Below are 15,404 nucleotides of genomic sequence, written 5' to 3' on the forward strand. Positions count from 1 at the left end.
GAGACTTCGGCTATGCGTGTCACGAGAGCGAATGAGCAATTACTTTGAATCAAGTCGGCTTCGCTCACGGCAGGAATGTGTGCGCTGTGCAATCTAGAGGGTTGTTGGCACCGAGGGGGCCAGTTCCTGTCATGGATTGAACCGGATACTGCGGATGTCTGATTGGACTGTGATCCGATTCCCTACTTCCAGCAGCAAAAAAATTCTGTCCTCCACCCTTTATCATCCATGCTTTCCGCTTATGCGAGCCAAAGCTGTTGACAAGAAGCCTTGGGGATCTTGGTGCATGATAAGCATCTCGAATCTGAAGGCCACGCGACTTACTGCAAAGTTTTATGTCAGGAGGAGACACGGCTCCGAATGCTTGACCGGGCTCGGATCGATCGACGTTTTGCGGAGTTCGATACGCGTTCCAGGCCTAACGACAAAATTTTCTCGGATTCGCGGCGCCATCAGCTTGCCTTTTGACATTTGACACTGTCACAGGTCCACGGGGTATTTGGAGATTGGGGGGCCAATGGGAGTAGGAAGCTGGCAGACCGTATCAAATCTCAAGCGCCGCAAGCTGATAGACGACAAGCGACTGCCGATAGGACTTGGCCATATTCAATTCCGATGCCCAGAAAGCCCAGAATATTAACAGGCAGGGTGCGTCCGCCGGTCAGAATCTGGTGTGAAATGGCGTGTTACACCTGACCAGCTTGGAAAGAACTGTCATGAGAACTGCCTGCATTTCGGTAGCGGTGGATGGTTCCCCAAATATGCAAGTCTAGGCTGGAGACGCTACTCCTTAGCTGCAACAGATGCAATCATTGAAGGTGTGTGTGTGAGCCGCTTCCCTCATGCTGTCCATGTCGTGACGCGGCCAATCTCGAAAGAGAAGCGTGATTCCATGTTTGCTGCGAGCAAGGCTCTAAGAAAGCGCGTGAACTCCAGCAGAAGAGCATCACACTAGTCTTCGGGGATCAGCCATCTACAAGTATATCTCTTGGAAATTACAACCTGGCCACGCAGATGGGGCAAGGGCTCTTTCAAGAAGGACAAGAACTTCTGGTGATTGCGTTCAGTTCGAATAACAAGACGTTAATGCTGGACATGACAGGTCTGATGACAGGCGAAGGGCCTCAACTGATCTCTCATCACTGGTGCCACCACCACCTTGATAGGTAAGCCACAAGCGCCGTGGCCAGGACTACCAAGTACATATACAACGCCACTTCCCGCGCACCCGAAGTGTGGCGCCGCCATCCACTACTCCCCCATCGTGTAGGGTGTATTAGCCTCACTAGCCGATATTAGCCAATCTTCAGGTTTCGAATTGTGAATATGGTACCGATGAGGATCCAGAGCAGGAATCATGGAAGAGAAATCTGGGTCATTAATATCAAACCTGGGAACCCACCCAAAAGACAGGCCCGGTTCTAATCTACATTCGAGGTCTTTTACCTGGTTCTATATGGTACTGGTATCCCGGCATAATGGACAAAATCTCGACGACATACTCGATCCGAGATATCAGCCACGATATCGCGTCGTGCCCCCAATCCATTGGTAATGATACATGTTATGTGCACCAGCAATTTACCATCTCGGCGTGCTGGCTCCAAGCAAGGATCACATCCTTCCCTGGGATGATTCGTCTGAATTCGTTTACCGCGCGATCGAAGTTGGGCTCACGACGATTCGTCATGGCGAGGAGAAGTGGTTACTGGAGCCACGAAGGCAGCAGCATCCTCGAGTTCTGTATCCCTCAGCGGGCCTTCTTCTCAAGCCTTTGGCGCGGGCTTCTTCGTGTCTTGCTTCTTGCTCGACTTTCCCCAACCCAGGGCTCTTGAACTTTGTCAACAAGTTGCTTCACCACCCACACAGAAGAGGCGAGTGTCCGTGCTTACTTACATTCGCGACCAAGGGTCTTCATACACCTCTCTGTCCACCTCGGCCCTGTCAACAAGACGTTGCAGTGAACCTGGCAGACGAGGCTTCCTGAGAAATGATTTCTTGTTGTTGTCTTGCTCGACCTTGCTGGACTGCTTTGGTTGTTGTGGTTGGACTTGTTCCGAAGTCTGTGGACCTGGACTATTGTTGCTCATGTCATGTCAGATCGTGGGACCCATGTGTAGGCGGGAGAGACAATTGCCAATGGAGACTTACGCTCGACTCCATGGATCTTCGTACAGGTCTCTTTCCTTCTCGGCCTTGTCAACGAGGTTCTGCAGCGGAGCCGGCAGGCTGGAGCTTGATGACGACCTGCGATGGGCCGATGTGTTTTCCGTACTGAGGGGATTCATGAAAGGTTGTTGTGTGTTCCACTACGGTACAGTGTGAAGGATGGTGTTATGGGATGTATGGTAAAAACCGGTTTTGTTGTTATGCGTTTTGTTCGCTCGGTGGCTTTTGTAACACTGGTGGTCAAATCCTGTGGTCCTTGTCAATCCTTTATACTCGCTTCCCCCCATGGGGTGAGCGCGCACTCGGGCACACAATATTCCCGCGTCCTACTTGTTACACTGACAATCAGACAAGCGACGGGTTCGGCGCAAACTCGGCGTCTGTCGTCATCAGCTGCCTTTTGTCCTCGAGCAGTGAGGCAGGACCCTTCTACATCATCGTGCAGGAGAAACGACAAGCGAGATGCGAGAATTGTCCGACCACCACCCAAGCCCAAACCCCGCGAGCCCCTGGAGTTCTCTACACCTATATGATCTCCCGGAAGCCCGTTGCGGTGTTGTTACTCGTCAACGAACATGCATTATATCTGTAACACATTGGGGTACATATGGACAGCGTCATAGAGAAGGTGATCATTGGTTTTTTGCAAAGCGCTCGCGTGGGCCAGGATATGTTTTCTGGGGATGTTTGATGCACGATTTTGTTCATGCTGGCGTATGGTATGTATGTATGTATGTATGTATGTCCCATCATACGCGATGCGAGGCATAGGGCCCATTCTGGTCGAGGCTTCTGCCTTCTCCGTATGAAGCTACTCGCTGCTCAGTACCCATTGCTCTGTGCGCGGTGCGCTGTATCCTGCACTTTGGACTGTAGATTCTGCGTGCAGATCGAACAGGTCAAATAGGGGAGGGCCAGGTTTGTTGCCTATGGCGGGAGTCGTAAGGCTTGAGGTACAAGCTATAAGGTATGGGGTTCGAGGCATGAAGAAGCATAAGGCATGAAGCATCGAAAAGCCTTGTTACTACATCTGACGACCTAGCTGGTTTATTCTCGCCCAAGGCAAAGTATGTATATGGATGGATGCCTGGACAACACTGAACAATCAATCGATCATTCACTCCGTCGGTCGAATGCAAATGGGGAATGAATCTTGCATTACTTTCCATCAGTCATCATCACGATCACCACCGCCATCATGATGCAGTCGCTTCCTCGTTGAACTTCAAGTCTAGGCCCTCTAAGTCTCCCTTGGCCCTCCACTCCCTCAACAAGTTTAGAAAAGCCGGCGCACCACCGCCGTAACTGGCATTCCTAGCAGCCCCCGGAATGCTCGTGCCCTCGTTGTTATAATAACCCGGTGTGCACCCGGAAAGGAATTCAGCGCGCAGCATGGCCATCTTCAGGATCGTGTTGATCCAATCCTCCTCGGCCTCCGCGGTCGGTTCGACCGTCCGGACGCCCCGCTTTTGACACTCGGAGATCACGTACGCAAGATGTTCAGCCTGCTCCCCCGTCACGTGCAGGAAGTTGGGAGACAGCGCGGCCTGCACAATCTGCACCCAGAAGCAGTTGGGGAAATCACGCGTTGTCCAGCCGTGCAAGGTGCGCGATCCGTCTTTCCAGCATTCGGTGATGGTCTGGCCGTTGCGCCCCGTCACCTCCATGTTGGAGCGATGGCTCCATTCAGTCGCCAGCTCGAAGCCTGTAGCGTAGATGAGGGTGTCGAGCTCGTACAGTTGGCCGTTGGCCACAACCCCCGTTTCAGTGATGGCGTCGACGCCCTTGCCTGCCGTGTCGATCAAGTGCACGTTGGACCGATTGAATGCGTCCAGGTATTCGTCATGGAAGCATGGTCGTTTGCACAGCTGGTTGTACCACGGCTTCAAAGCTGCTGCGGTCACAGGATCCTTGACCACCTCGTCGCAGCGTGCCCGAACAGACTCCATTTTCTCATAGTCTGCGATCTGGCGCTGCGCTGCGGCTTTGGCCGGGTCAGCGGGCTCATTGTCCACTGTAGGCTGCCAGCGTGCGAGCAGCTTATGCAAGATGTCCGTCCAGCCGTCGTTGACGAGGTCGACGGGTGCGATGCCGCCATTGACGATGATGTTAAAGTTGTCCATGCGCTCCTTTTGCCAGCCTGGCTTGAGCGATGCGGCCCACTCGGGGTCTGTTGGCCGGTTTCCACGAACGTCGATCGAGGACGGCGTCCGTTGGAAGACGTACACCTCCTTGGCCCATTTTCCTAAATGAGGCACAATTTGAACGGCAGTTGCGCCGGTGCCGATGATGCCTACACGTTTGTCGGAGAGCTTATGGAGGTTACCGGTCGTGTCACCGCCAGTGTAGTTGTAATCCCACCTGGAAGAATGAAAAGAGTGACCTTTGAAAGACTCGATCCCCTCGAGGCCGGGAAGCTTTGGACGATGTAGAGGTCCAGCAGCTGGAATGACGTACTTTGACCGGATTGTATCGCCCCAATTGGTCTTTGCCGTCCATAACGAAGTCTTCTCGTCCCACTCCAGACTATGCGTCTCGGTCTGGAACAATGCTTTGTCGTACAAACCCCAGCGACGACCGATCATTTCAGCGTGTTTCAGGAGTTCGTTGGCTCTGGCGTATTTCTCCGTCGGCATGTAGTTGAGCTCTTCGAGCAGAGGCATGTATATGTACGATTCAATATCGCATTGAGCACCCGGATATCGATTCCAATACCTATTGACGTGTTAAGAGCAGCTCTCTTCGAGAAACTTCACGCGATTGTAAGTAGGATTAGGCTCACCAGGTCCCTCCAAAGTCACCTGCTTTCTCAATGATGCGTAAATTGGTCACACCGGCTTCAATGAGCCGAACGGCCACGAGCTGAGCGCCATATCCGCCGCCGATAATAACAACGTCGACTTCCTCGTCGATCGGACCTCGTTGGAAACCAGGCTCTACCCATGGATCCTTGAGGTAGTGGGCAAAAGGGCCATCGTGCTCGACAAGACGATATTGGTTGATACCGCCTTTCTCTTGGCCATACTTTAGCCTTTTATCACGTTCCTCCATGTACTTCCGCTTCAACGCATCAGGGTCGAAAGGAAGGTCATTGGGTTTAGAGGCCAAAGAAACATTGGACTCGAGCGTCGCCTTTGGGGGCTTTGGACCCAAGAGATCAGATGGAACAAGGACCTCGACTGAGCCCATCTTAATCTGATCAATGCAGTCACACCGGTTTGGGCCAAGCTTTGGGTTGTTTAGAAAACAAGAAGTCTCTCTGGACGCCTTGCTGATGCGTCTGTGACTGTCAATAACAGTAGGGTAGCCTTCAATCTATTCACGATCTGTCAATGAGGTGACCTCGGCAGAACAGGAAGGCAGATGGAAGAGCCAGTTCTTTCTGCTGAGATATATGGGATTCTGGCTGTTTGACTCTCGGGGCCGAACTGTGTTACCGCATCAATGCCGAAAAGGCTGGAACCAAATTTCTCAGAATGAGACAAGAGTATAGACTCGTAAAGTAAACCGCGGACGATTGGCGGTTATCTCAATGTCCCCCGCATCCGTCTCTCGGGTTGCATGGCCATTCAGATACCGAGGTCTGAAGGGTGTGAATGGGGAATGCGTTGCGAAAAAGATCACGTCTCTGACCTCGCAGTGTTATTCGAGATTGGCTTTCGAACCGAACACGGATGCTGTATTGGCCTCGCACTGGTTACCCAAAACAGCCTGCCTCGGCAGTAGACTACATACGAAAATGGTCGTGCAACAATCCAAGATCGCTGCTTCTGCGGGGTCTTGCCAGTGCTGGCAATTGTGATTTCATTCTGTTCGGGCCGAATACTTGTCACAGATGTGATATAAGAAGGGCAAGTAAGCAGAGCGGTATCAGCAGGAGCCAGAGACGACCCGACGACTTAATTGCTCCACCGATCGTTTGGACAAAAGCAACATGGCTGCAAACGGCGATACAGCGCGGTCTTCTGCGCCTGTGGCCTATATCACCGGCGGTGCGAGCGGGATGGGGTTGGCAGTTGCCCAAGAGCTGGCTGCCAAAGGCTGGAACTTGACAATCGTCGATCTCAATGGAAAGTCGATATCATCAGTGGAATCCAACTTTGACCCAAAGAGAACCATGTTCGTCCAGGCCGATGTGACAGACTATGAATCGCAGGCGAAAGCCTTCGCTCAGACTTGGGACAAGTGGCACAGACTGGACTTGGTGTTTGCGAACGCTGGCATTGGTGATAGAATCAACTTCTATGCGCCCGCCACCGAGTTTCTGCCAAACCTGCCAGGGGTGCCTGCGAAGCCGGACGAGCTGGTTATCGATGTTTGCCTGAATGCAATGGTGTACAGTGCCTATTTGGCTATGCACTTCTTCCGAAAGAACCCTTCGAAAGCGGGCAAGATAGTTTTCACCTCTTCCATGTGCGGGTACGTCAGCGATGTTAGCATTTGCCAGCCGACCGAATCCTTTGAACATTTCTTTTTCTCGTCTTAGTCCAATACAACCACTTACCGTTTCCGCACAGGCTATATCCGGGAGACACTATACCTCTATACACTGCAGCGAAACATGGAATTGTGGGCCTGGTTCGCGCCATGGCCAGACGGTTGAAGACGCTCGGCGAGCCGATCACGGTGAACTGTATCTGTCCCGGACTTGTCGATACTGGGTTGACAGGAGTGTTGATGTCTGTCGCTCCGCCCGAATACGTGACACCAAAGTCGACCATTGTGCGAGCTGTAATGGGGTTTGTGGAGGATGACTCTCTCACGGGGCAAGCAGCCGAATGTAGTATCGACAAGATCCACTACAGAAAGCAGCCCGAATGGGGAGATGAAGGTGCAGAGTACATCATGACGAACAAGTTGGAGGCAGAGCTCAAAAAGAGAGGCGTCAACTTTGATAGGAAGGACTAGGTTCGTGTGAGGGCTGATCAAGGCTGAGGTTGGTGAAGGGAAGTGGTCACAGTGGTCTGCAAAAGGACGAGACTCGTTGCTGGCTCTGTTGTCTCATTGTTTTGGTCTGACGTCAATCTTCAACGCGTCCGTGGCTTGCGCAACGCGACGCGTTCCATTTCATCGTTGCTTCACCCCGAGGTATCAAAATTCATCTCATTGCTCCGCACACCGTGCTTCATACATACTCACCAAATGCTGGCGGCCATTCCAGCCGCGCAGATGCAGCTTTGTAAAGCTCAAGGCCCCTTCAGGCCTTGCCCGAGAATGCTTTGTGCGCATAAAATTCCGCCACGAGGAATCCTTGAACTGGGCATTAAGTTCCCATTTCGAGCTGGCTTAGCGCCTTTCTTCGGCAAAGGATGAATCGGTTCTGTTCGGCAGCTTGTCAACGTAAACTCAACTCAACCTAGGTTATGTCGCCATTACCGAGCTGCGAACAACTACCCTTGGCGTGGCATGGAAAGTTGATGCGAGTTCGTGGTGCAGGAGTTCCCGTGACCAACAAGCACATATTCTCTAGAGAGACCAAAGGACTTGCTGCTGTCTCTGAAGGCTGAGCCTAACCGGTTCAAACGATCCACATGTTTGATTTGCCAGGATAGCTCTTTCCAACAATGACATCTGTCCGATACTCACCCTCTTTCGCTGACCGCGAAGACTTCAGGAATGCCATGCGCGGGTTGATCGCATCTCAAGACCCATGCGTTATCTGAGCTCGAAATGGTCGCGTTTTGTGGGACAACGATGCATATGCTTTCCTCAAAGATGACTGTCCTACAACTGCAGACCCTAAGCTCTGGCGGCAAGGCCAACTGAATTCGATCCAAGGCCTGTTCAAGGTTAACGATGGCATCTACCAGGTGCGTGGTTTCGATATCTCCAATATGACGATCGTGGAAGGTCAGACTGGAGTTATTGTTATTGATCCTCTTATTTCGGTGGAATGTGCACAAGCAGCGCTGAACCTCTACCAAAGCCATCGAGGTGCCAGGAAAGTCACTGGATTGATCTATTCACACTCTCATGTGGATCATTTTGGTGGTGCTCAAGGTGTTCTACTTGACCATTCGTCAGCAAATGTGCCCATTCTTGCTCCCGAAGGCTTCATGGACGCTGCCCTAAATGAAAACATTTTCGCAGGACCATCAATGCGCAGACGGGCTGCTTTCATGTACGGAAACAAGATCCCAAAAGGGCCAACAGGTCAGATCGGATGTGGACTTGGTATGACAACTTCAGCTGGAACTATTTCTATGGTCCCACCCACTGTTTTGGTCAAGATCACCGGTGAAGAACATGTCGTCGACGGAGTCAGAATCGTGTTTCAGGCAGTGCCGGAGACGGAAGCCCCAGCGGAAATGAATTTTTACTTTCCGGACCACGGGCCCTATATATTGCAGAGTGCGCCACTCACTGCATGCATAACATCGTCACTCTTCGTGGTGCTGAGGTGCGGGATGCGAAAGTCTGGTCACGATATCTGGACGAGACTATCGTCCTCTTTGGTGAGATTTCAGATGTCCTATTTGCCGGCCACAACTGGCCGACTTGGGGCTCGGCCAAGATCATCAAGCTGGTCTCAGAACAACGAGACCTGTATGGATATATGCACGACCAAACTGTGCGACTGATGAATGCTGGTTTGACAGGTATTGAGATCGCGGAAATCATGACATTGCCACCCGCATTGCAGCAGGCTTGGCACGCTCAGGGCTACTATGGATCGCTGAGCCACAACATCAAGGGTATCTATCAAAAGTACATAACCTGGTTTAATGGGAATCCGGCACATCTGTGGCAATATCCTCCTGCCGAGGAAGGAAAGCGTTATCTGTCTTGCATGGGTGGCGTCGATGAAGTTGTCAAAAAGGCCGAGACCTTTGCGAAAGAAGGTGATCTCCGCTTTGCGACGACGCTGCTTGGTCACACCGTTGCCGCAGAGCCTGCCCACGGAAAGGCAAGGGCCGCTCTTGCATTGGTATTTGAAAAGCTCGGATTCGGTGCAGAAAATGCCACCTGGCGTAATGTCTATCTCACCTCGGCCCAGGAACTGCGATCTGGCCGGAACACTGAAAGAAGTCTTACTGCCATGGATGAAGTGAATCCAGGACTGTCTGTCGAGCAATGGCTAGCGGGGCTCTCTGTTCGAATTGACGGGCCTAGAGCCGCGCGACAAAATTTTGCGTTCGGCTTACATGTCGTCGATACAGGAGAAAAGTGGAAGTTGATCATGAGCAATGGTGCTCTGACGTATCGAAGGCAGCCCGGGAATGCCAGTGACGTCGACTTGACATTGAAGAAAGCAGAGCTTCGGCAAATGTTGGAGAGTAACCTGAAGCTCCCCCCTGTTCAATCACGAGGCGACCTAGGTTTGATGAGGCTCCTTTTGTCCCTTGTCTCGGGCGCAGACTCGAATGAAGCGCGAAACAGTCATATATAGGATTGTCTGGACGCCACGACTCGAACAGTACCAATCATTTTGCAGACCAGATATATAACGTACAGGCCTGATACACATCTGGCTTAATTTTGGGGACGGCATCTGTTCCCCTTTTTCTTCGTCCAGCCCTCAACGGCGATCTCGCAGCATAGAAGGGCTTGGCAAAAACGTCTCGAACTGTTTGTGATGTATCTCCGAGGAGACTTGGGACGGCCCCAATAGCGCGGAGTCTTCTTTGGTCGCACGATCGAGGTAACCTTTTGTCCATTGTTTCCAACGCCAGAACCAAGATCAAACGTGTGGTCACGAACTATATCCGCTGACAGACACAAATCCCCGTCTCTTCTTTAAGAGGTGGTCAAGTAAGGTGAACAACCGACACGAGCAGACTAAGGATGCTTACTTGAAGGCAACTGGTGTGTCACCGCCCCCTTTGCTGGGCAATGTTGAAGTTGAAGCCTTGGAGGGATACCGCAGTTAGTGCGCATCGCACCTAAGCGTATCAACCCACCAAGTCAGGGTCCTTCCAGGTTTCTAGAATGAGCATGTGTCAATCAAAAGCTGGTGGATGGGTGCTCCCGTCTATTGAAGATCCTGGAGAAGTGCTCAGGGGAGAATGGAAGGACGGGTTGCCTTGCAGTGCCACGCGATCAGGGTTTCTCGACCGATAAATGGCTGGACCAGGCTGCAGACCCATGTGATCGGCTCGCACTCGGTTTGCCGCCTCAGGCCGTTCCGCTTCAGCTTCCACTTCCGCTCCCGAGTGCTCGTGCTGGCTGGCCATACATCATCGACCCATACACCACCTACACACTACACCAGTTTCACCACTTGCAACACGACTGACATGTCCGTGAAATGTCAATCTTTGACCGCTTGCAGAATTCTCCCCACAACTCCGTTCCCGCATTCCAGCCCGCTTTATGATGTGGGACAAGGCGGTTCTCGCGGGCCTGTTGTGGGGTAAGCATAAGCGTGGTAAGGCTGTGCAGCGAACATTTAAAGAGTGAAGGCAAAGCAACTTGTAGAGTTCTAGACGGTCAGAAAGAGGAAAAGGACCGGAGACTACAGAGGTCATCATCCTATCTGTCCCCTGACTGGTACGGTATATCCCTGATATCATTGGAGATGGCGTTCTCTCCCGTCATCTTCTATTTGGGCGGTGTCCTTTTCATTGCGTACTGCATCAATTGCATAAGGATAGCTTTTCGACCGGGCCTTCGAAGCCTGCCGGGCCCCTTGTCTGCCAGATTCTCCCGTTTATACCGTTTGTCTCTGGTCGCTGGAGGTAAAGCTCCTGCGGAGTACAGGAAGGTCCATGAGGAGTACGGTCCGATTGTTCGCGTGGGTCCGAATCACGTCTCGATCGCAGACCCGTCTGAGATCCCTCTGATCTATGGAATCGGGAGCAAATTTCTCAAGGTGCTTCTTACCCAGCACTGTTGAGGAGGGAAACAGTTCTCTAATATTCGACCCAGACTGATTTCTATAACACGATGAGTCCCTCGTACCAGGGCAAGCCCATGCCCAGCGTCTTCACCGAGCGCGATCCCATAGCCCACCGGAACCTGAAGAGACCCGTTGCCCAGTTATTCGGGATGACAAACATGCGAAACTACGAGCCGTACGCGGACGAATGCACCGGCATATTCATCGACGCCATGCGTGATCTGGAGGGTCAACCCGTTGATCTTTCAGCCTGGGTTCAGTGGTACGCCTTTGATGTCATTGCGAGCATGACGTTCCAACGACGCTTTGGTTTCCTCGAGGAACGCCGCGACATTAACAACATGATCGGAGACCTGTGAGTTGACCTTCCCGGCTCGTCTTTTTAAGTCTGACGCAGCCGTTATAAGAGTGGCTAACAAACAAGCCTCAGTGACGGAGGCTTGCATTACGTCAAGATCATCGGCCAATACCCAGAATTCCATCCATGGCTGCTTGGGAATCGGACAGTTGTGCGAACCTTGAAGTGGCTTTTCCCACAAATCCCCGATGCGCTGTATAGGTTTCTGAAGGTATGGAAGGCCCCAGTTCCACGAACAACGGGCCGGGGGGGGTTTCTTCTTCCGGACGCTGACAGAAAATCGCAAAAACGACCAGGTCACCGAAGACGAGATTGTCCGGTACGACACCCAAGGAGGAGGAGAGAAGACGGGGCGGACAGATTTCCTGGCGCAGCTGAGGGAGAAAGAGGCCAAAGATGGGAAAATCCCGTTTAGGGACATGATGAACCATCTGTCCAACAACATCGTTGAGTTTTCCTCACATTGGTGATGAATGGGTGAAACACAGGCAGGGCATTTATTCGCTGACTCGAGAATATAATAGATTGCCGGCTCCGATACCACGGCGGTCTCGTTGCGCGCGTGCTTTTACTACCTCATCAAAACGCCACGGGCGTACGAGAAGCTCGTGGCAGAGATCGACGAAGCGGAGAAAAAAGGACAGCTGTCGACTTACATATCGTATGAGGAATGTCTGAAGCTTCCGTACTTGTACGTTCAATCGCGAGCCGCTTGGTCGCCCCAGCCCATGGTCCCCGCCCTCGTTGGAAGAGCTGAAGTAACATGCATCGCAGGCAAGCCGTGATGAAAGAGGCCATGCGCTTGCACCCGGGCGTCGCCCTGCCGCTGGAGCGGTACGTGCCCCCAGAAGGCGCAACAATCTGCGGCGTCGACCTCCCCGGCGGCACCAACGTCAGCATCACAGCGCCCGTCGTACACATGGACGGGGCCATCTACGGCAGCGACGTCGACGCATTCCGCCCTGAACGCTGGCTCGAAGCGTCGCCTGAGCAACTGAAACTCATGGATCGGAGCTTCCTCGCGGTACGTCACTTACCTAACTTACGAGCCACGACCCCAACTTTCATCCTCTGTAACATATTCCCCTGTCTTCTCCTTTTCTTTTCTTTCTTTTCTTTCCTCTGTTTTTACTCTCCCTTTCTTCTTCTTGTTTCCCACCATCCACCCTGACGCATGGAACCCAGTTCGGCGCCGGAGCGCGCACGTGCATCGGCAAGAACATCTCCATCCTCGAGATGGGCAAGTTCATCCCGCAGATCCTGCGCCACTTCGAGATCGAGTGGGCGTCGAGCGAGCCCGAGTGGAAGACCGAGGCCGTCTGGTTCTGGAAGCAGTCCGGCGTCATTGTCAAGTTCAAATGGCGAGGAAAATATTGAAAGAGAAAAAAGGAGAGGGAGGGAGGCGGAGAAGGGCCCAGATCTCCTTGGGGAGGGAATTACGATGGGCGGGCAGTGTACGTTTGAGCGGCTGGATCAGCCTCCCCCTCCCCCAAGAAGAATGGTCTTCTCCGGGTATCACCCCATGCTCGATAAGGATTTATTACCATATTGTCTCTTGAGGTACACTGAACTTATACCTGTCCTCGGACGTGCGAAAGGAATCCCATATTTGCTATCTAAAGCAATTCAACGCTTTTCTTTCAGGTAAATAGAAACTGGCATACAATGCAGTCGATCTTCGCATCTACGTGACTACTAGGCAGGTAGTCGTCTCCACCGATTAGTGAGCCCACTCAACGGCAAGCTTGCTCTGGATACAGGCTTCGTTTCCAAAGGGCGGCTGGCCAAAAAGGCTAGGTGGAGGAGAAAAAGAGCCAGACAGCTGGGAAGTCTTGTCTACCTAGTCCAAGTGTGAGGCGCTAACTTCAAGGTTTTAGACACAAAACTAGGTACCTTACCTCGTAGGCATACCAATGACCTTGTAGCAACGATGCCCCGCAAAGAATGTCCCAGAGTGGATGCATTTGCCGCGTCTTTAACTTCGAAACAAACCGTACTCCAGGGTGGAGAGGAGGTGGTCCCGCCCTAATGTTCACATGGCAAAGAAACACAGGCACGGGAAGAGTAATCCTGGATCAACCCATGCGGGCATCGTCGATCGGAGCCAGACGTATGGCAGGTTTCCCTGCTTGTGAATCAATGAATCCACCGAGAAAATTTCAGCTCGATAGGAGAGAGAGAGCGATCTGGACATTGCGCGAATACCTTGGAAGGGCAACTTTTCAACCCGAGATCGCATGCCGGCCATAGAAGAATGCCGCGCAGGCGGGGTGCTCCTGAGATCGCGGCTTTGCTGATAGGTGAGAAAAGAGCTTGAGTCTTATGGGGTTCGAGATCAGACAATTCTGCAGCTGCCCAGGAGATGAAGCCCTATGTCTGCCTGAAGAAAGAGAATCGTTCCAGGTGGAGCAGCGCCAGGATGCCTGGCTCGAGCGATGAAGAGCCTAGACGGGAGCTTCAAGAGAAGAATTCCCGCCCACGAAGTTGCAAAACTGGACTCCTCTCTCAATTTCTACCCGAAACAAAAAGTTAAGACGCGAGGTCTCATCGTGTCCTTTCGGGGAAGTCCATGTCGGTGCGGATAGAGCAGAGTCTGGGCGGTCGATATCAAAGCGTGCCGCATTTCCTTGCCGCTGGCTAGGATGGCCAGCTTTCTGTGCCTTGCATTTGTCCATTGGGTGTTCGGAGCAGACGGCTCGAAAAGATCGGGCCAAAACGCCACTGATCACCTTGAAAGGGAGAGAATCCTGGCATCTTGGAAGCCAGCAAAGAGCATGGGAACTCCCCGGATCGGTGGGGTATTCCATGCTTTGAGAAGAATATTTGGTCTTGAATTGACTTTGCTAGCTCAGGCACGCTTGATGAGGGGTGAGTGGATCGCTGTGGTTGAGGGTATCCCTCCACCATGGTCAGGTCCTTGTCTTCTCTGCGAGGCGGGTGATCGAATGTGGTTTAAATAGTGGCTGCTGGAAACTTGTTCCATTTACAGACCAGCACGCATCCAACGAGGCTGGCAATGTCAATACTCCAAGGATCTGGTGGGTGAACTAGTGAATCCTGTGGCACATGGGTACGGAGGAGCGCTGGATGGCCCAGTAGCTGCCTCGGCTGTGCATAGAATCGTCGCGGCATCGGCCCAAATCAGGCCCTAGGCAAGAGGGAATCTCGTACCCGGCTGCAGATTCCCGCGAGATAGAGTGTGTGTGGACAGCTGGGCCGGCTTCCACTTGGGGCTGCTTGTTTCGCTTGACTTTTGCTACCCCTTGAAACCAGCAAATGGAAGAGTCGCAATCGAGCTCGATTCGAGCGCAGTAGCTTTGGCTCCCGAATCCGCTGTACGTAAAATATGGAAAACAGGAGCGCCCAGCAATACTTGCTTAACCTGAATAATTAGTAATGGGGAACTTAGTTCTCCTGGCACAGAGCAACTGTCTTCGTTGGTGGAAGGCTGGCAGGGTCAGGGGCAGCAGGTTGGCGTCGAATTCGTCTCTTTTCCAAGGGCTAATTGAAGACCAGCCCGACCGGCTTGCAGATTCCTCAGGCCCTGGTTCGAGACCCCAACCTGCCAACCACGTTTCGTTTCTGGAGTAGGTAGGTACAATACCTGCATGACTTCGTCTGGCCCGTGCAAAGCCTGGCAGTTCATCTGGTTACGCTCCGCGCTCCCGAAAGTAAACAGATTCTGACCTACGAATCGGGTGGAAATGAATCCTGCTGGTCAGGAGGCATCGACGATCCTTCCCTCGACGATTCAAGCAAGCTCAAGCAGATGAGCTTGCAACGCAACAAATTCTGAGCAGGTTCCATCCCTGCCCAGTCCCAAAAATGGGAACGAGGGAGGCCTAGGCGGAAGGGAGGATACGAGGGACTCTGGCTAGTTGCCTCAGGAATCGTCTCAAGGCAGGTTGTGCTCGTACTAAGTTCAAGGATCTACCAACCTTGTTTAGTTCTCTGGTGGGACAGAAGCCTTGGTACTACGTGGTACAACGGCACATGCTGACAATGGCATTGGTCTGAAGAATGGATGGCGTTGGGGTA

General features: G+C 52.5%; 5 protein-coding genes across 5 annotated transcripts; 3 read left to right on the forward strand and 2 right to left on the reverse strand.

Moving 5' to 3' along the window:
• Positions 1 to 1,892: 1,892 nt before the first annotated feature.
• Positions 1,893 to 2,288, reverse strand: Z519_04272 (uncharacterized protein; the record flags this gene model as incomplete). The annotated part of the gene is made up of 2 exons (XM_016762018.1): positions 1,893 to 2,076; positions 2,152 to 2,288. The coding sequence occupies 2 exons, from the start codon at positions 2,286 to 2,288 to the stop codon at positions 1,893 to 1,895; spliced, it is 321 nt and encodes a 106-aa protein (XP_016622356.1).
• A 1,077-nt stretch (positions 2,289 to 3,365) lies between these two features.
• Positions 3,366 to 5,358, reverse strand: Z519_04273 (uncharacterized protein; the record flags this gene model as incomplete). Its single annotated transcript, XM_016762019.1, has 2 exons — positions 3,366 to 4,884; positions 4,952 to 5,358. The coding sequence occupies 2 exons, from the start codon at positions 5,356 to 5,358 to the stop codon at positions 3,366 to 3,368; spliced, it is 1,926 nt and encodes a 641-aa protein (XP_016622357.1).
• A 745-nt stretch (positions 5,359 to 6,103) lies between these two features.
• Z519_04274 (uncharacterized protein) lies at positions 6,104 to 7,077 on the forward strand (the record flags this gene model as incomplete). The annotated part of the gene is made up of 2 exons (XM_016762020.1): positions 6,104 to 6,588; positions 6,687 to 7,077. The coding sequence occupies 2 exons, from the start codon at positions 6,104 to 6,106 to the stop codon at positions 7,075 to 7,077; spliced, it is 876 nt and encodes a 291-aa protein (XP_016622358.1).
• Positions 7,078 to 8,003: 926 nt separating this feature from the next.
• On the forward strand, positions 8,004 to 9,559 carry Z519_04275 (uncharacterized protein; the record flags this gene model as incomplete). The annotated part of the gene is made up of 2 exons (XM_016762021.1): positions 8,004 to 8,520; positions 8,586 to 9,559. The coding sequence occupies 2 exons, from the start codon at positions 8,004 to 8,006 to the stop codon at positions 9,557 to 9,559; spliced, it is 1,491 nt and encodes a 496-aa protein (XP_016622359.1).
• Positions 9,560 to 10,687: 1,128 nt separating this feature from the next.
• On the forward strand, positions 10,688 to 12,743 carry Z519_04276 (uncharacterized protein; the record flags this gene model as incomplete). Its single annotated transcript, XM_016762022.1, has 7 exons — positions 10,688 to 10,981; positions 11,038 to 11,363; positions 11,439 to 11,577; positions 11,663 to 11,812; positions 11,891 to 12,057; positions 12,141 to 12,390; positions 12,552 to 12,743. 7 exons carry the CDS (start codon positions 10,688 to 10,690, stop codon positions 12,741 to 12,743), a joined length of 1,518 nt encoding a protein of 505 aa, XP_016622360.1.
• Positions 12,744 to 15,404: the final 2,661 nt, after the last annotated feature.

This window comes from Cladophialophora bantiana, assembly GCF_000835475.1.
Source record: "Cladophialophora bantiana CBS 173.52 unplaced genomic scaffold supercont1.5, whole genome shotgun sequence".
NCBI classification, from domain to species: Eukaryota; Fungi; Ascomycota; class Eurotiomycetes; order Chaetothyriales; family Herpotrichiellaceae; genus Cladophialophora; species Cladophialophora bantiana.